This window comes from Mytilus galloprovincialis, chromosome 1 (genome assembly GCF_965363235.1).
Source record: "Mytilus galloprovincialis chromosome 1, xbMytGall1.hap1.1, whole genome shotgun sequence".
NCBI lineage: Eukaryota > Metazoa > Mollusca > Bivalvia > Mytilida > Mytilidae > Mytilus > Mytilus galloprovincialis.
In genome coordinates, this window is record NC_134838.1 from 8,289,471 (window position 1) to 8,310,125 (window position 20,655).

The 20,655-nt window shown below is 33.1% G+C and overlaps 2 protein-coding genes across 2 annotated transcripts in view; both read left to right on the forward strand.

The window, feature by feature from the left end:
• Positions 1-8,495, forward strand: part of LOC143061777 (uncharacterized) — a 41,473-nt gene extending 32,978 nt beyond the window's left edge. The window contains exons 35-44 of the mRNA XM_076233776.1: positions 996-1,159; positions 1,425-1,586; positions 2,415-2,627; positions 3,298-3,340; positions 4,528-4,694; positions 5,401-5,574; positions 6,152-6,367; positions 6,722-6,764; positions 7,213-7,376; positions 8,299-8,495. Coding sequence (XP_076089891.1) covers positions 996-1,159; positions 1,425-1,586; positions 2,415-2,627; positions 3,298-3,340; positions 4,528-4,694; positions 5,401-5,574; positions 6,152-6,367; positions 6,722-6,764; positions 7,213-7,376; positions 8,299-8,495 — 1,543 coding nt within the window. The remainder of the gene's footprint in view (positions 1-995; positions 1,160-1,424; positions 1,587-2,414; positions 2,628-3,297; positions 3,341-4,527; positions 4,695-5,400; positions 5,575-6,151; positions 6,368-6,721; positions 6,765-7,212; positions 7,377-8,298) is intronic.
• Positions 8,496-9,866: 1,371 nt separating this feature from the next.
• Positions 9,867-20,655, forward strand: part of LOC143064586 (uncharacterized) — a 115,867-nt gene continuing 105,078 nt past the window's right edge. Inside the window, exons 1-17 of the mRNA XM_076237509.1 lie at positions 9,867-9,930; positions 11,078-11,287; positions 13,026-13,068; positions 13,339-13,502; positions 13,815-13,988; positions 14,219-14,428; positions 14,655-14,697; positions 15,077-15,240; positions 15,828-15,995; positions 16,314-16,523; positions 17,171-17,213; positions 17,622-17,794; positions 18,073-18,237; positions 18,833-19,042; positions 19,416-19,458; positions 19,778-19,941; positions 20,190-20,372. Coding sequence (XP_076093624.1) covers positions 9,882-9,930; positions 11,078-11,287; positions 13,026-13,068; positions 13,339-13,502; positions 13,815-13,988; positions 14,219-14,428; positions 14,655-14,697; positions 15,077-15,240; positions 15,828-15,995; positions 16,314-16,523; positions 17,171-17,213; positions 17,622-17,794; positions 18,073-18,237; positions 18,833-19,042; positions 19,416-19,458; positions 19,778-19,941; positions 20,190-20,372 — 2,416 coding nt within the window. The 5' untranslated portion in view covers positions 9,867-9,881. The remainder of the gene's footprint in view (positions 9,931-11,077; positions 11,288-13,025; positions 13,069-13,338; positions 13,503-13,814; positions 13,989-14,218; positions 14,429-14,654; positions 14,698-15,076; positions 15,241-15,827; positions 15,996-16,313; positions 16,524-17,170; positions 17,214-17,621; positions 17,795-18,072; positions 18,238-18,832; positions 19,043-19,415; positions 19,459-19,777; positions 19,942-20,189; positions 20,373-20,655) is intronic.

The following is a 20,655-nucleotide window of genomic DNA, read 5'->3' on the forward strand; positions in this document are numbered from 1 at the left end:
ACCATATGAATTAATTTGCCCATAAGCAAACTTTTAGAACCTTTAAATAGGTGATCAGAGTAATTTTCAGTGGTAAAACCAGCTCCTGTTTGAATCCAGATGTGTTCATTTTTGTTTACCCTGCAAATTACAAACAGAGTAGTTTAAATACTTCCCCCTGAGATCAAAGGGAGATAATTTGCTTAGCTTTTACTGCATTATCAACTCTGGGTTCTGTATCTGTACTTTTTCCGCTATATGTAAGTGTTGTCTAAGCAAACATAAAGACGCCAGATACAGGTGATACAAACACACCATCTCTAAGAGTTGAAGTCCGCTCCTTCATCAAACTGAATCTTGTTTAATTTCACTATAGAATTTATGTTTCGTACAGTATCAGAGGACAGTGTCACATAGAACATTACATATTCCTCGTTCTTTCCTGAAAAAATAAAAACAAAAACATGATTTAAAAACTATTAATAAAAATGAATTGTCTCCTAATTTTTCTAGAGATAATTGGAGGAAAATGTTTATTTTAATGTCTTCTTTTTCAGACTGCTTATTACAAGGAATATAAAATTAACCTAAATTTTGCATTTTGATATTATGAAAAGTATTTTAAATAATTTTCTTGTTTTGTGAATTCTTTTCTAGGATAGAGATCTCTTTATTTACTAGAATGTTTCACAAAACATTTTAGGATACTTTTTTTTTATCTTTTTAATTTTTTTACTTGGCATATGTATATAGTGCTTTTTTGTAGTACACATGTTTTTTTTTCACATAGTTTTATAAACTAAGCTTGAACAATGGTGTATTTCACTAAAAGGCTACTAACTGTATTTTTTTCGATGGACATAATGCCATTATCAAAGTCTTATCAGAATGACAGTTATGTTGAAGGCATGATGGACTTACTACAAAATTCTATTATCTAGACGTTTTTTAATTTTATGTATATTTCTGCCATTATTTTTTTGGAATTAAAGATAATTACTGATTTGTTTTTATAGTTTCTCTGTGGATGATCTAATGTACAGTGGAATGTATGTGGTCAACATGACGGTCAGCATCTGTTGGAGTAGTGGTCAAGATTGTCAGTTTGTGTCACAAATTTTCCAGAATACATTGTTACCTAAACATACATGTGATACACAGACAGATTTTGCACAGCCAGGTAACTAACAAGTTTTATTTCATGGGATGTTTAATGGAAATGAAATCATATTGAGTATTTTCCTTGACATGAAACAGTTGAATCTTTTAAATTTTGACACAAGCAACATTTTTGATTTTAAGCAAATTTTATTCTGAGTTTAAAGAAAGGTAACTTTCTTCAGTACTGTTTAACCATTTAACAATGACATATATTCAATGAATGATATCCCTCAACCCTGATGCAAAAACATGAAACTCATCAGTGACATCTTTATTTTGTTTAGGATTTAGTTATACCAGCTGGCTTTCCACAACTGGATATACAGATGCCACACCCCTGACAGGTGATACCCTAGATGACCTTGAAGAAGTCCTTGACATTGTCAAGTTCTATGAACCTACTAGTTTTACTGTAGTTAATGCCAGTAGTAACGGCTGGAATGATGGTAAGTGCATACACATGTTTCCATAAGAATCTGACATGGTATATCAGAGTTATGTCCCCTTAATAAATAAGTCACTTGGTTTGAAATGTATCAAGAGCTTCCGTTTCACACTATTTGCTTGGTTTGTGTATAATGTTTAAGGAATAACAGTACTAGATTTGAAGGCCGCAAATGCAGTTTTACTGACGACACGTAGGAGTCAGTAAAAGGAATATTTGCCACTATCAAATCCCTAATTGACAGTGGCAACTCTTCAGTTCTGTTATTCCTATTCGAATGCAATACTCTAAAATGTTCAAAACTAAACATTTCAAATATCCCGTTATTTGGTAACGTTGTAGTCAATGACTCCGACTGTAAATTTATAATAGAGAGAAAAATATGTTACTGTTATACTCACTTCTAACATTTGATGTTTAGATGGAAAAAGCCATGGGAATGAATTCCTACACTTTTTGTTTTGTTTTATAATTTCTTTTTGCAAGATACTGCAAAAGACTTGAAAAGCGAACTTCAATTTTCTGTGAATTGCTTCGTTATAAAATTAAGTAATATGTTGAGATAATTGACTGTAATGCCTAAATGTCTTTTTCATGTCATAAAGAAATACAATTTTCTTAAGAAAAATGCTTGTCCCAGGTTTGCGGAATATTGCAACTGAACAACCCTTTTTGGGTTTATTCTGTTTAAAAAGATAAGTTCTTTAAACAAAAAATTGTTTAAATTCTTTATTTGAACATTGTAGTAAAAATTTTAAAACTTAAGGTTCAACTGTCATCAAATCAAATGTTTTGAAAATTATGTTGAAATCCATAGTATTATTTTCAGAATGTGCATTTGGCATGGTAGATCTACCAGACATTTCTCCTGAAGCAAATTGTACTCTTCAGCCACATTGTACCGCTATAGACTGTAGTATTTTCTCACCAAGACTTGGCAGGAGTTTCCATGCTGCTGTAGATATAGACCCTTGTCATGCTCGTATGATGGTACAGATAGAAAAAATGAACTTCAATGTCGGTCTACTGGAAAAACAATATGGTAAGAATGCAGGGCAAAAGGATTTAATACTGGAAGAAATCCAAAATAACTGTTATTACATCTTTAATTTTAACTGAATGTCTTAAAACAGTTACATAATTCAATATTTCAGAATCTAAAGGACTATGGGTAATCTCATTGCTTGTACCTCAAAATGTTAATAACTTCACACCATTGGTTGAATTTCCATTGTTTAGGATGTTTTTAACCAATCACAATGTTTTGGTGTACACTTTTAAAAATACTACCCAGAATGCATTAAATTCTGAAACGGTGAATTAAAGGAAATTCTTTTTAAGGAATGACGAATCTTGACAGTGGTTCCTAGTCATTTTAAGAATATAACCTTATAAATGTAGTAGTTTTGTTTTGATTTCAATGATATTATAATTTCTGAAATAGTATGAAGTATAGTCTTTACAATTAGATCCACAAAGTAGATATACCTACAACTAGTCTCGCTAACCTATAGTTAATAATTTGTGCTGTTAGTTTTAAGAATTAATATAATATCCAAACAGCAAACAATATATATTGTGTAAAATTACATTTACTGAAACATAAAAGAATTTTGTGCAGTCGCTTTTTTATGAGTTTATTGTATGAAAGGTGTACCAAAAGTGTTTGTTATGACATGGTTTTGATATATGCTCTTCCTGTTTAATTTTAGGTGATTTATGGCAAGTTTGGTTGAGAGGAGTTGTAAGAATAGAGTAAGTTGTTCTTTTCCTCCCCATGTTGTAATTATATCATGATGTATTTGAATAGATATCTGGTGAAAGACCAAATAGATAAACTTGCTGATATGATATCAAAACAGGGCTGGCTCACACTACTTCAGAATCATAGGGAGAAGTGACTTCTCTTTCTGAAACTGATAGGGAGAAGTGGTGAGATTTGAAAGAGAAGTGCTCCTTCCCGCGCTGCGCTACAATGCTTGGATTTTACTATAGTATAAAGGGTCATATGTAAATAATGTTCTTTTAATATTGTTCAATTCATATCTGAGTATACAATTAAAGTAACAGTTCAAATTCAAAGTTGTTAAGTTTAGGTTCTTGTGAGAAACTACCAACTAAATATCTAGCACTAAAAAGATTATTTTTTTATGTCAAAAAGGTAAAGAAATTATGATATATCAATTACAATTTAATTAAAAACTAAATTGTGTATGAAATTCAGTGTTTCTCATCAAAAGATATATACAAAGTTAAGCTGGGCCATAATAAGTTGAATTAGTAGAAAAATAAACGATGTTTGACAAGCTTTTTGGAAAGGAACATGACGTTTTTAATGCAATAAATGGAATAAACATTTACTGGAGACAACTTTTATCACGTTTAAATGAAGTAACAAACTTATTTTGCCACCGAAAGTTAGGTTGATGTACGTTTTCGAGTAACAAGCACAGGAAGTGCATGAAGTTATAAAAAGTTGTCTTTTTATTAAATAACCTGCTACACACTGTAAAGACAATGCTTCAACCTCTTTTCTTATGAAAATTAATCGTTTATATCTAAATTTTTTTAATTATCAATAAAAAAATGATGTTTCATCAACTTGGAAAAATTTGAAAATGTCAGATGACGAAAGCTACTGAAAACAAGTATCGTAAACAACAGGGCGACTTGTTTTCGCTTTTGGGGGTCGGGGAAAGCGACTTCTTCGCCCTAGTCGCCTGGTAGCGTTAGCCCTGCAAAAACTTGATTTTTTCCCCCTTCTTATTAAAGATTTGAAATTTTTTCAATACATTACATTTGTCACTCTTAAATACTTTATAGATCTTTTGAAAGATGAGCAAATATTTCCAAATGATTTGATTTTTTTTGTATATAAATCATTGGAATAAGTGTTCTATTAAAAAATATCAAATGTATTCTTTACTATTGAACATTTATAGCTTTACCATCAACAACTTACCAATTGAGAATATGTACCTAGTAAATATGAACTTGAGTGTATGTTTCGAGTCATCAGGAGCATGTGAAGTTGGACCTGTAAACATTTTTGTCAACACTTTACTGCACAAGAAAACGTGTGATTTCTCCAGTGACTTTGTAGTTACAGGTATGTTAAGGAAGATATGCCTTACAGTATACACAATGTATTTGTATGTATGTTATCTAGCAATCAATCATGATTTTAATTTATCAACAGCAAAAAGGGTGTCACTCTGACATCTAAACTGAAATGGCTCAGACTTTTTTCTAGACTTGAGAAATAAGTCATTTTCCAGCAAAATTACAAAAGGTAATACCTCCATTTTCAATTATTTGAAAACATTTTGTATTACATGTACATGATGTACTTGATTCATTTTATATACATCATATTCTTAAAGTCCATCATTGATATACCCTGTCCCCCCAAATGTTTGTTGTGGAAACATCAGTGTTGTTCATCTGCAAGGCATGATTACTTACACCACTGTACCATTATTTGGTTAAGCCTAGTAGAATGGTTACATTTGATTTTACAGGACTTATGGTCATAAAACTTTACTCAGTAATCGGAGAACAACATTTGTGATTGGAACACCAAATTGTGTATTTTAATTGGTTGACTTCTGAGCCTGAATACAATAATCATACTCCCTATTTTTATGATCACACGGCCAGGTTTCTGGTTGACAAATTGTTGTGGTATCATGTTACACACTTCACAGCCCTCTATTATTGGTAAAGAACAAGTGTAATCAACTAATGGCATTCTGTAATGATGTACAAAATAAGCCATTTGTATACAGTCTATTCTATTGTTACTTTTTTTTTAGGATTCTCTTTGGAAGCAATGAGACAGACATACCATCTAGTTGGAGTGACCACACTTCCTAGCTACTTTGTACAGCAGGTTTTGAATACAGCCAGTGTGTCACAGTATCTTCTGGAGCCCTCATGTAACAGACTGTCTTCACCATTCGGTACCACTTACGATGGATGGATGAAAGGTAAAAGCAATTTCCTCTTATCAAATATTATGTGAAGACTGTTGTAATTACATTAATTGTAACAACCCTGCACTCTAGGTATCCACTTTAGAGATTCTATCAAATTGAAGATAAAACAGGCATTGGTTCACTGCCATTTGTAATTCATAAAATATTAATGCAAGTATAAACAATACCCATATATCATATAAACAATTTTTTATGCAATTTATTTTTGGATAGGACAAATAAAAGTACACTACAATGTTTTCCTGTGTGTTCTTTAATATTGCAAAGATGTTTAAAAGTCTTACATTGAGGTAAAAAGAGAAAAATCTATATAATCAATATGAATATGAGAAAAAAAAGTTAAAATAAGAAGTTTTCAATTTACCATTTCAAAAACATGGATTTTAAGTAATGTTTTCATTAGTGTACATCAAAGTTTTTTAATGGGTTAACAACATCCTCTACAAAGGTATAACAGTATTTTTACATTTGGTGTATGTTCAAGGAAATTACCCATAATTCTTTTCTGATACAGAAAATGGATACAGTGAGACTGTGGATTGTAAATTCTGCTTTATATTGTTTATAGGTTGTACAACTCAGTCCTTGACACTGGAATATATTAAACCAACAGAGACAACCTGTTATACGTTACCAGATTGTACAGGGTTCCAGTGTTGTGTAGATGCCTCTATCATTGGAAGGTCCTTCTTGTACAAAATATCTGTTGATGCTTGTAAATACAAATTGACTGTCGGCATTGAAGGTCTGGAATATGAACAGAATCTTTTGACCTACAAGTTTGGTGAGTTCAATTGTGGAAAGAAAATGATTAACGTCGTAAATGAATAATAAATAAAACATATTATCCTAATAATAAAATTGATGAATAATTGAAAAATAAAATGAAAAAGAACATATATGCATATGAACTATCAGAAAATTTCTGTTAATAAATAATTAGAAGTCATAGTGTGTTTCATTATAAAACTTTCCATCCATACAAACTTTGTCAAACATTCTATTTTTAGAGAGCTTTTTTTTATCAACTATATATATATATGCTATTATTCCTTTTATAAATGTACTTTCTTTTTACAGTTAAGTAAAGAGATGATACTTCCTGTATATATAAATGATGTTTCTTGATTTATTTCAGGTACACAAGATAAGTTCTACATAAATGGTGTCTTCAAAATGGAGTAAGTCTTACTTTTAGTAAAAATATCATATTCAAAATCTGCAAAAAGGAATTAAATTGCAGCAAACATTTTGACATCAGACACAAACAGTTATAATATCATAAATGCATAGAACTTAAAATAAAGTCCTTGGATTATCATTGTATAATTTTATTCAATAATAGTCATAAGCGGGAAAAGGGGGGGAGGTATCAAGTCCATTCTTGACTAAGTTTTAGTAGTGATATACAAGTTCCCTTCACAATGTCAAAATAACACTAAAAGCAGTTCAAGTAATATCAGTAACTATACAGGTTTCAATATACTACTTATATTACTGCTTCATAATGGATACCATACTTTAAAGTATTCCCAGAACTGTTCAAATAAATATAAAAAATATCAGAATTTTTGTTACAAAATGGGTTTAATGGAGTGAGGTTACATTATGAATTTGTGTAAATTTCAGCTACCAAATAGAGGAATTGCCAATACATGGTTCATACTTGTTGTCAGTAACACTGAGTGTATGTTTAGAGGCCAATGATGATTGTGCTGTACAGAGAGTAGTAGCAAGTAGTCTTAAGTTAGACAAACCTACATGTACATCTAATGGCCAGTTTGCCATTCCAGGTAATCTATCAGCTGCAATTTTTGAAATGCCTCATATTTACAATAAAAAAAATTGAACTAAGGTACTAAAGGCGGCCTTCAAATTTACAGTAAGGTTAGTTAAAGTTCAAATTCAATGTTGTATGCCTCAATGTTACTTTAAAGAATATGAAAAGCTTTGACACACATTCTATTGAAATAATGAAGAACCTCTTCACATCACTAAACTACATAAGATCACAATACAGTCGCTAAGTAGCGACGTCCAATATACTGTTATGTAATTACCACACTAAACTACGTTAAGACGTTTACCAATTATAAGAAAATGTCTGTTACAATAGCAATAAAAGCACTGTTTCTTTGTTTTTGTTTTTTTAGTGTGTGTACTAATTTTGTGTCATGAATTGTTACACCTTATCCTTGTTTTTTTAGTGTGTGTACTAATTTTGTGTCATGAATTGTTACACCTTATCCTTGTTTTTTTAGTGTGTGTACTAATTTTGTGTCATGAATTGTTACACCTTATCCTTGTTTTTTTAGTGTGTGTACTGATTTTGTGTCGTGAATTGTTGCACCTAATCCTTGTTTTTTCCATTAGCCACTCTAGTGTCTATACATATAAAAGAAGGTTATCTGAAAGGTCATGATGAGATTTGTACTTGTTGATATTTTAGTTTTTAACTTTGTTAACATAATTATATATAAATGTTGATTATCACATATATTAATGTGGTGCATTAGTTAAATGTCTGCTTTCTGTGAATAAAAGCTCATTATGAATGGAATAACTGTGATTACATAAAAATTGCATTACAATTTAGGGATATTATTTACATGCAAAAGGGGGAGGGTTCTTTCTAAAAAGCTTCAATCGCAATCCTTTAGTCCTATGGATACTTGACTACATCTCCTTTTACTCATATAAAAATTATATTTGCAGGATTTTCACTGACCGACTGGAAAGCTAGTAAAGGATTATCAAACCCACTACCAGAATATGCTGCTTCTCTTCTCATGAGTGATCTAAACATAGCCAAGTTCATGCAGGAACCGCAGTGTACCATAGCATCACCAGGCTGGCAATCAGGAGGTAAGTACACGAAGGAACCGCAGTGTACCATAGCATCACTAGGCTAGCAATCAGGAGGTAAGTACATGCAGGAACCACAGTGTACCATAGCATCACCAGGCTGGCAATCAGGAGGTAAGAACATGTAGGAACCGCAGTGTACCATAGCATCACCAGGCTGGCAATCAGGAGGTAAGTACATGAAGGAACCATAGTGTACCATAGCATCACCAGGCTGGCAATCAGGAGGTAAGTACATGAAGGAAACATAGTGTACCATAGCATCACCAGGCTGGCAATCAGGAGGTAAGTACATGCAGGAACCACAGTGTACCATAGCATCACCAGGCTGGCAATCACGAGGTAAGAACATGTAGGAACCGCAGTGTACCATAGCATCACCAGGCTGGCAATCAGGAGGTAAGTACATGAAGGAACCATAGTGTACCATAGCATCACGAGGCTGGCAATCAGGAGGTAAGTACATGAAGGAACCATAGTGTACCATAGCATCACCAGGCTGGCAATCAGGAGGTAAGTACATGCAGGAACCACAGTGTACCAAAGCATCACCAGGCTGGCAATCAGGAGGTAAGTACATGCAGGAACCACAGTGTATCATAGCATCACCAGGCTGGCAATCAGGAGGTAAGTACATGAAGGAACCATAGTGTACCATAGCATCACGAGGCTGGCAATCAGGAGGTAAGTACATGCAGGAACCGCAGTGTACCATAGCATCACCAGGCTGGCAATCAGGAGGTAAGAACATGTAGGAACCGCAGTGTACCATAGCATCACCAGGCTGGCAATCAGGAGGTAAGTACATGAAGGAACCATAGTGTACCATAGCATCACGAGGCTGGCAATCAGGAGGTAAGTACATGAAGGAAACATAGTGTACCATAGCATCACCAGGCTGGCAATCAGGAGGTAAGTACATGCAGGAACCACAGTGTACCAAAGCATCACCAGGCTGGCAATCAGGAGGTAAGTACATGCAGGAACCACAGTGTATCATAGCATCACCAGGCTGGCAATCAGGAGGTAAGTACATGAAGGAACCACAGTGTACCATAGCATCACCAGGCTGGCAATCAGGAGGTAAGTACACGAAGGAACCGCAGTGTACCATAGCATCACCAGGCTGGAAATCAGGAGGTAAGTACACGAAGGAACCACAGTGTACCATAGCATCACCAGGCTGGCAATCAGGAGGTAAGTACATGAAGGAACCACGGTGTGCCAAAGCATCACCAGGCTGGCAATCAGGAGGTAAGTACATGAAGGAACCACGGTGTGCCAAAGCATCACCAGGCTGGCAATCAGTAGGTTAGTACATGAAGGAACCACGGTGTGCCAAAGCATCACCAGGCTGGCAATCAGGAGGTAAGTACATGAAGGAACCACAGTGTACCATAGCATCACCAGGCTGGCAATCAGGAGGTAAGTACATGAAGGAACCACAGTGTACCATAGCATCACCAGGCTGGCAATCAGGAGGTAAGTACATGAAGGAACCACGGTGTGCCAAAGCATCACCATGCTGGCAATCAGGAGGTAAGTACATGAAGGAACCACGGTGTACCATAGCATCACCAGGCTGGCAATCAGGAGGTAAGTACATGAAGGAACCATAGTGTACCATAGCATCACCATGCTGGCAATCACGAGGTAAGTACATGAAGGAACCATAGTGTACCATAGCATCACCATGCTGGCAATCACGAGGTAAGTACATGAAGGAACCACAGTGTACCAAAGCATCACCATGCTGGCAATCACGAGGTAAGTACATGAAGGAACCACAGTGTACCAGAGCATCACCAGGCTGGCAATCAGGAGGTAAGTACATGAAGGAACCAGAGTGTACCAAAGCATCACCAGGCTGGCAATCAGGAGGTAAGTGCATGAAGGAACCACAGTGTGCCAAAGCATCACCAGGCTGGCAATCAGGAGGTAAGTACATGAAGGAACCACAGTGTACCAAAGCATCACCAGGCTGGCAATCAGGAGGTGGTAACCTTGGGATGAACAACTGCAATTTAAAATTTTGATTCCTTGATGTTTGATTGTGTTTATGTTTCATGTATTTTATACAAGCTGTTCACAAACCAGTAGGATTTGCTGACTCATTAGCATTGATATAATTTAGATTTATACTTTCTCAAAATAAATCTTTCATACATTATTGAACTGAAATTCTTATGCTGTGATACAGAATATAAAAAAACAATGCTATGAGCTCCTTTTTTTGAATAGACGTATTTACACTTGTATGCAAATTTGTTTGCCATTTTTAAGACCACACAAGTTCCTTTAAAATGTTGCATCACAATTGAAAACATTTATCGTCATAATTAAAAAGTGATTGTTGCATGACATTAGAAGGTTATTCGTAAACAGATCTAGGGTCACACACAAGACAATTTAACTAAATACCCAAAAAGGTAAAACTTCTATACTGATGATCAGATGCTAAAAAAAATGTTTATACTTTATTTGAAATTGTTTTATGTTAAATAGTTTTATGAAAGCTATACTTTATAACAGTTTCTTTTTTGTGTTATGCTCAACTGTACAGTTTTGCATTGTTGACTTCTAAACAATGGTAGAGAAAATTAACACTGTTTTGAAAATATGATTATAGGTTGTGCATTGAATGTGGACAAGCCAATGCTCCATGACAATGTTACCTGTCAAGTGACCAGTAGTTGTACTGGTGTTACCTGCTGTGTGTATACGGAGGTACTGAACCGTAACATTGATGTGAACCTTCTTCTGGACCCATGTGACCAAAGTTTGTCTCTGACGATTGATTATCTGGAGTACAATAGAAGTTTGTATGACTTCAGCTTTGGTAGGTAATTTTTATATGACCGAAAACAAATTTTGTGGTCGTATATTGGTATGACTTTAGCGTTGTCTTTGTTGTCGTCTGAAGACACATTGGTTTTTGCACTATAACTTTAGTTTAAGTAAAAAGAAATCTGAAATTTAAACACAAGGTTAATGACCACAAAAGGAAGGTTGGCATTGATTTTGGGAGTTTTGGTCCCAACAGTTTAGGAATTAGGGGCCAAAAAAGGGCCCAAATAAGCATTTTTCTTGGTTTTCACACAATAACTTTTAGTTTAAGTAAATAGAAATCTATGAAATTTAAACACAAGGTTTATGACCATAAATGGAAGGTTGGGATTGATTTTGGGAGTTTGGGTCCCAACAGTTTAGGAATTAGGGGCCCAAAGGGTCCAAAATTAAACTTTGTTTGATTTCATCAAAAATTGAATAATTGGGGTTCTTTGATATGCCAAATCTAACCGTGTATGTATATTCTTAATTTTTGGTCCTGTTTTCAAATTGGTCTACATTAAGGTCCAAAGGGTCCAAAATAAAACTTAGTTTGATTTTAACAAAAAATGAATTCTTGGGGTTCTTTGGTATGCTGAATCTAAACTTGTGCTTAGATTTTTGATTATGGGCCCAGTTTTCCAGTTGGTCCAAATTGGGGTCCAAAATTAAACTTTGTTTGATTTAAACAAAAATCGAATTCTTGGGGTTCTTTGATATGCTGAATCTAAACATGTACTTAGATTTTTGATTATTGGCCCAGTTTTCAAGTTGGTCCAAATCTGGGTCCAAAATTAAACTTTGTTTGATTTCAACAAAAATTGAATCCTTGGGGTTCTTTGATATGCTGAATCTAAACATGTATTTAGATTTTTGATTATAGGCCCAGTTTTCAAGTTGGTCCAAATCTGGGTCCAAAATTAAACTTTGTTTGATTTCAACAAAAATTGAATTCTTGAGGTTCTTTGATATATGCTGAATCTAACCATGTATTTAGATTTGGGCCCGGTTATCAAATTGGTCCACATTGAGGTCAAAAGGGTCCAAAATTGAACTTTATTTGATTTCATCAAAAATTGAATTCTTGGGGTTCTTTGTTATGCTGAATCTAACCATGTATTTAGATTTTGGATATTGGACCATAAAGGTAAATGTCCAATTTAAAATTTTTAAGTTTTTAAGTTTAAGTTCTTAGACCACATTCATTCTGTGTCAACTATTTAATCACAATCCAAATTCAGAGCTGTATCAAGCTTGAATGTTGTGTCCATACTTGCCCCAACTGTTCAGGGTTTGACCTCTGCGGTCGTATAAAGCTGCGCCTTGTGGAGCATCTGGTTTGCTTTTAATATTAAGACACAAGAACCAAAATGAAAATGAAATTTATATGTTATATAGAACTCAATCTGTTAATTTATGTAATTAAAATAAAATTTTGCAGAAGAAATTAATATTTTTAATTTTAGTAAGTTAAATTATTGTTTGCTAAACTTTAAATTGAATAATTGTCATGCATGCAAATTGTAAAATTGAACAAATTGGATAAATAACCAATAAGCTTCTAAAAAGTAGGTTGACCAGGCTGAAATTTAGAAAATGATATTATTCAATTTTATAATACAACATATACTTTACTTCAATGCAAGGAGACAATTGAAGGGTTTCCAGTAAAAAAATTGTAAACATTCATTTATCTTAAGTAAACAATGTATATAGTCTTGATGTATAATATTTTTTATCCATTACAGGAGGTCTACAGCAGTTTTACATGGAAAATGTTGTTAGAGTAGAGTGAGTATCTAAAATCAAAATAATATTTTTTATAACCAAAGTGACTGACCTTTATTATTATAAACAGATTTTTGCAAAAGTTTATAATATAATACAGTAAACTGTTACTAGTGAAAGAAGTAATTTTTTTTAAATCAGATCTTTTATTAATTATTTTGTTTTGTTTTATTTTAATTTATTGATTGTTCACCATTATTAAATTTTCTTGTAAAGATATTAAAAATGTATATTTTACGATGAGATTCTGTGTATTTTTAATCTTTATTCCAGTTATGTGATATACGATCTGACCAACAACTTCCAATACCTTGTTGACATGAATGTCAGTATCTGCTACGAGTCATCAGCGCCATGTGAATTAGAATCAATGATTTTCCATAGTTCTATTCTGCATAAAAAGCCATGTCAGTGGAAAACAGGCTTCAGAGATCCAAGTAAGATGTTAACTAATACCATGACAGGGTCTGTCAAATTGGTCTTTGCCCAATTTATTAATATATTAGGTCTAGACCAGTGTAATACCTTTGTATTTGGAACCTCAATTCAAAGCTCACCTCTCTTTAATATGAGGTCAGTTTTCTGTAGTCTCTGATATCTACCTTTATATACAGGTATGACAGTAGACCTAAGATATGATAATATTTTTCGATAGCGAGGGAAACTTGAAAATTTGGTAATGCTAGTGTAAAAGTTTGAAATGAGAAATATGATATTTTGAAACCAATTTTATAATTACTGTCTTACAGACTTCTCTGAGTCTGAATGGAGAAGTGAGATGAACCTAACATCTGATGCCCAGCTGTTCCCCGTAGACATAGCCAAACTGACAGAGGCTCTATATGTTGGACCTTACCAGGCAGACACACCGTGTCAGGGATACAATTCACCATACACAGGAGCCATTAATGGATGGAAAGATGGTAGGTTTCTGGCATAAACTGAAGTGTTTTATTAGAAAAATCATGGTTTTTAATTTTCTATTTGATAAAGCAATTGACCTGAAAATGTGTAAATTGTTTTAATATTTCACAGTCTTGGTAACTCAGAAAAAATTACTTCAAAATATTCTTGTCCATTGATAACAGTAGATAAGCTTAAATGTTAATGGTTAATTATTTAAACATTCCATGATATACTATTTACATTACAGAATGCTCAGCTTCTAACTTGGAAAACTTACCCTCGTCTATGATGAAGTGTTACATACCCGCCACCTGTAGCTTTGTCAGGTGTTGTCATGACGTTGGTCTGCTTGGTACAACAATGGAGACAGAGCTTGAAATTGACTCGTGTAACTTTGAACTGTCAGTCAGGATTGAAAAACTGGAGTTCAAAGTTCCCTTCCATGACTACCAGTGGGGTAAGTTCTAGATAGGGGTATTTAAAATTAATTTTAAGATTTCAATAATGTTGAATTAAAAAAAAATCATGGACGTATTCTTTCTCGTTTCTTCATTTTTTCTTGCAATTTGAGCTTTATTCATTTAAAAATCTATTTATTTGACATTCCCAATATTTACTGATGTTAATATCAGTTCTTTGCTAAATAGCTGAGTCGAACTAACAATGTCTGTCTCAATTTACAGGAGTTGTACAAAGTATGGACCTGTTTGGTTTGTTAACAATGGAGTAAGTATTCTACTCACTTATATCAAAGGATGACATTTATATTTCTTAAATATGACCTTTATGTGTTATATGGTTGCAATGCTTGGATTTAAATGTTATTGTTAAAAATAATACTTTTTAGTAGCTACAGTGGTCAGAGATTGGGAACTATAGTGATCACAATAACCTCATAATTTATTATAATTGTATGGTTTGTTTATATGTTTTATTAAAGTAGAATAACTGTTTTAAATACTCCATATGAATGAGGTAAATATCTATGAGAAAACAACCTGACTGAACAAAATTCATAAATAAGTTCTTCTTTCATGGTTCTGTTTGAATAGACCAAAAAAAAAATGTAAAATACAAGGTAACAACGTTTTTTTTTTCTCTACAGCTTTGTAATAGAGAATCTATATGAGTCCAGACAGTTTTTGGTTTCATTAAATCTAACATTATCCTATGAATCAGCTGGACCCGTTAAAGCAGCCAACATACTAATGGACAAAGTCCTTCTATCTAAGAAACAATGTGATTGGAGCGCTGATTTCCATATATCTGGTAAGTATTTATATTGTCTATCTAAGAAACAATGTGATTGGAGCTCTGATTTCCATATATCTGGTAAGTATTTATATTGTCTATCTAAGAAACAATGTGATTGGAGCTCTGATTTCCATAAATCTGGTTGTATTTATATTGTCTATCTAAGAAACAATGTGATTGGAGCTCTGATTTCCATATATCTGGTTAGTATTTATATAGATTATGCATATCAACAAGATTAGATTAATATTGATTAATTAAAAACTTTCATTTCATGAAATATTTGATAAATTTTTATGTACCTTGTTTTAGTTCACTTTTTTTCTTTCATTTTAGAATATAAAAAAAATGAACAGAATGATCATACATTGTCTTAAAATATAAATTTTTGTGTTGCTTAGAAACAGGTAGAAATGTGAGGCTTTTTTTACTGTTTTGTACCAAGTACAAATTCATTTTATGATCCAAGACAATGTATTATTATTCTCTTTATACTGTTAAGCTCAAATGTAAACTAAACATAACTTTTGTTTTATATGTCACTATGAATACAATAAATTCTGATGATTTTAGATGAAAAATCATTTTTTTTTAAATTTCAGGTTTTTCACTGTACACATATATGATAAACAGAAACCATGGTCCTACTGATCCCTTGACACCAAACTTGTTACTACAGTTTATGGAGGATACCAACCTGGCACCATTCATGCAGGAGGAAATGTGTAACCGAACTGGTGCCCTGTATAACAATGAATCATGGACACAAGGTATAAAACAATGCTAATCTTATTTGATAGCTGTCAGCTGTTGAAACTTTAAATTAGAGATCTGCTTCTGCAGAACATTTTTCAATGGGAGATTTGCATTAGAACCTGAAGACACTTTATCTTATTTTTGCAATAAGTTATTACTGTTTAAAAAGTTGTAATAATCATTTAATTGTACCCAACCATTTTAAATGAGTTAATTAGCTAAATTTGTTGTTATATGACATCAGTTGTTCAAATGTCACAATTTTCCCCAGTGAAGTGTCGCAGATATCAAAATAGCAATTAGGTCTTTTATGCATTCTTTTCTTTTTTCAGATTGTGCTGCTAACCTGACGTTGCCAGCTTTATCAGACAAAGTCAGTGGCCACATAACTACTATGTGTACAGGTGTTCAAGGTTGTATAGAGAATGATCTGATTCAGAGGTCAATTGAATTCTCCCTTCTACTGGATCCCTGTTCAAACAGGCTCAGTATCAGTATAGAGAGAGCTAGATACAACAGAACACTCAGTGATTTTGAATATGGTAAGTTACTTTTGAATATGGTACGGGTTAGTTACATTGGAATATGGTAAATAACATTTGAATAGGGTAAGTTACATTGGAATATGGTAAGTTACATGTGAATAGGGTAAGTAATATGTGAATAGGGTAAGTAACATGTGAATATGGTAAGTAATATGTGAATAGGGTAAGTAACATGTGAATATGGTAAGTAACATGTGAATAGGGTAAGTAACATGTGAATAGGTTTAGTTACATGTGAATAGGGTAAGTAACATGTGAATAGGTTTAGTTACATGTGAATAGGGTAAGTTACATGTGAATAGGTTTAGTTACATGTGAATAGGGTAAGTAACATGTTAATAGGTTTAGTTACATGTGAATAGGGTAAGTAACATGTGAATAGGTTTAGTTACATGTGAATAGGGTAAGTTACATGTGAATAAGTTTAGTTACATGTAAATAGGGTATGATAATGAAATTGTCTTTTTCTATCAAGGTTAATACCCACAGATTTTTTGCAATAGATACAGTGAAAACTGTGTAAACCAAATCCTGCATAAATTAAAAACCTGTCTTTACTGGACCTATGTGGGTGGGGAGGTTGGACATACAGCGAAAATTCTTTAAAATGGCTGAATTTCATGTTTCATTTTTTGTATTTGTAGGAGAAGACCATTACTACAGTTTACAAGGAATTGTCCGTCTCAAGTAAGTGCCTGCTATTTTGATGAATAAAAGTGAGAAAAACAGTTAACATATGTTAGACAAAGTAATGTTGTCTGTAAATTTATATTGTTCTATTGAAAAATGTGAAGGGAATGAAAGATTAAAGATGAAATAAAAATGAATGATGAGAAATGTTTGTTTACCATAATGAGACAGAAGCCCTTAAACCCAGTAAAATGAAAAACAATTTATAGAGGGCAACATATTGTGCTAAACATTTGACAAGTGTCTTTACCATCTGTCAAGCTCCAAATTGTCCCAAGTCTAGTCAAGTCCTGCCAAAGGTGGTCGTTCTCTTCGGCCCCCTCCACCAATAAGAACTGACTGCCAATAGTGCTGAAAAGTGGTGTTAAACACCCATCAATCAATCGCATATTATTTCTATTTCAGATTCAATATAGAAGATCTTTACACAGAACGTTATTATCTGTTAAATGTGATTGCCTATTTTTGCTATGAAACCTCAGGTACTACCTGTACACTGGAAAACACATTTACAATCTTTGAGAACACCAAGTTACCTAAAAGAGTATGTAGCTACGATCAAGGATTCAAAACCTCAGGTATGGATGCACCATTTTCAACTATTTTTTTCAGTATGTTTTAAGACTTTTGAAGTTATGATATTTACTGCTAATGTTTACAGACAGTGAATCTATATATAGATTGTGCAAGTTAAGTGAGCATCCCACTTAGGAATCAACGGAACACTTTATTTTGAATATACTTGAATTTACAGTGAATGTCACAATCTTCAACCATCTTTTTTTTGCCAATATTTTAACTACATGTGATCAGTTTGTACATGTATGGTTTGTTAATTATTTCTATATTTTTTCAGGTTTTTCCAAGACCCAGTGGTATGCTGACAATGGAATACCTGACGGAGAAGTTCTACCTGACTGGGCAGCATCATCATTCCTGGATGACCTTCACATGGCTGCATATTTACAGACAGAACAATGTGGACAAACTGGTCTACAATATACAAACGGATGGAATCTTGGTGAGGGAATTTAAACCTTTTTTTATATTGAAAAAAGTTGTTAATTCTAGAAAAAGATATCCTTCTTAAACTTAAGAAGTATCTGTACTTTGGGTCATGTTACAGTTTGGTTTATGTTAGGGGTAAGGCTAGTGTTAGGGTTAGGTATGAGTAAGGGGATAGTTTAGTATAACTCTATATGGGTTGGGACCCTGAAAGTAAAATGAGACAAAAATCTTAAGATCTGGAAAATAGTTAAAAGTAGTGCGAAAATATTTTTTGATGGCTTTCTTTTTTAATTTTATTAAAATTCATTGACATATCTAACTACTTAAGTTAAGAGTAAATGGTTATATCACAGCAAACTTGAAAAAAGAGTAAAATCCTTCAATTATCAAGGAGCTCGAGACTGTTAGACATAATAAAAAGATGCTAGGACTCTTAATTTGGTTTTCCCAGGCCTATTAAATACAACTGTGTACATGATTCTTGTAAACAGGATGACCTTAACTCCTTATCTTATAGCGTGCAAAAATATTAAAAACTAATGAGAAAAACAAAATATTATATTAAAATATATCTTTCAAAATATATTTATTATTCATACATTTTGTAGGTTGTACAAAGACTATGAGTTTACCCAACATTACAGATTCCACAAAATGTCACCTGACCTCAGGTTGTACTGCAGTGGAATGTTGTACTGAAATTGACTTCCTCTCAAGGTCATTCAGGACGTATCTACATATTGACCCCTGTAAACAAATATTGTATCTTGGAATTGAACGTTTCAATAGAAATGTTTCTTTGATCGATTACATGGAAGGTAGGTACCAGATTTTTATTTGATAAAAAAAAAAAAATAAGTGCTAATTTTAGAGTTAGGTCATCTGCTCAATAAAGTGAGTAAGATTGTCTCCAGATTTACAAACCATTAAACATTTTTTTGGCACACTTTTTTATCAAATTTGAATTTGAATTGTTAAATTCATATTATATTTTTTTCAATAGAATTGATAGTGATAAATCCTGAAAAAGAAAATGGTTCCTTAAATGTCATTTTTGTTTTTAAACTTTATTACATACAATTTCACTACAAAGGATTACAAGCTATGAATCAAACATTTCAGCTGTAACTTACAAAAGTTTATGCAGTGAGTCTTGCGTAATTATTAGTAAACAATTGACATCTGTTTTAGGAACCAAGAAACAGTTTGCTCTTGTTGGATCAGTTATGATTGAGTGAGTGTTGGCTTAATATATGGCAATCTTTGTTTTTCAATACTTTTTCCTCTTTTTTTTTCCTTTTTTCGCTACTTTATAAGTTAAATCATGTTTTATATATTGCATGTCTGCAAATACTTTTCTTCTTTTTCTTACAAGTCTGTTTTTCTTTTGTGAATCTTAAACGACGTAAGTTATTCAGGATTCTAAGAACAGATTCATATTTAAAATATTATAGAACAGTAAAGTGACCTTCAGATATCATCTAATGTAACCTTTGCATACCAATGCTTAATCATAAGCATAAATTCTTGACATCTCATTATATATTTTCTAGCTACATGATAGAAGATATACCAGGAGAGAGTATGTACTTGGTCAGTATGAATATATCTTACTGTTATGAGGATGGACAGCCGTGTTATATGGTCACTACAGTGTTTGACAATACCAGATTACCTAAAGATATATGTGAATGGAAAACTGACTACCATATTCCAAGTAAGTCAAGTTTTCAGACTAGAGTATCAAAATATTAGTAATTGAAAACCTATACAAAATGTTCACATGCCAAATCATGTCAATCAAATTAAAGTGTATAATGATCCAGGAAATGTTTGGTAAATTATTGTCATAGAATATACTGTGTTTTTCAAATTAGTACTGTTAAACTAAAACTTTTGACTAGCCAACATCAATTTCTGATTGTTAAAAGAAAATTTTATTTACCATGTGCCATTTCATTACAGATTTCTCATTTGAGACATGGCAAGGAGATCAAGGATTGACCATAGGTGACCCTTTGCCGATGTGGGCAGAATATTTGTTGTATGAACAAACTGGCCTGTCTCCTTATTTACAAGATAGTCAGTCTCAGTGTAGTAGAAGCAGTGCCAAGTTTAACTCATCTATTGCTGGTGGATGGATTGATGGTAAGAGTTAATAGTAAAACAAATTTTTAGTCCAATCAGAAGATAAGTCCTGTACCCTAAATTTTTTACTGTACATTCTCATTAAAAAAGAAAAATGAATTGTTCCTTTAATGTTTGAGATGTTGTGGTTTTCGTGTGGTAAAGAATAATTGGTAACAGTGTCACTTTAATCTTAAAAATAAAACATTCTTGTGATTTTTAGCTCACCTGGCCCAAAGGGCCAAGTGAGCTTTTCCCATCACTTGGCGTCCGGCGTCCGGCGTCGTCCGTCGTCCGTCATCGT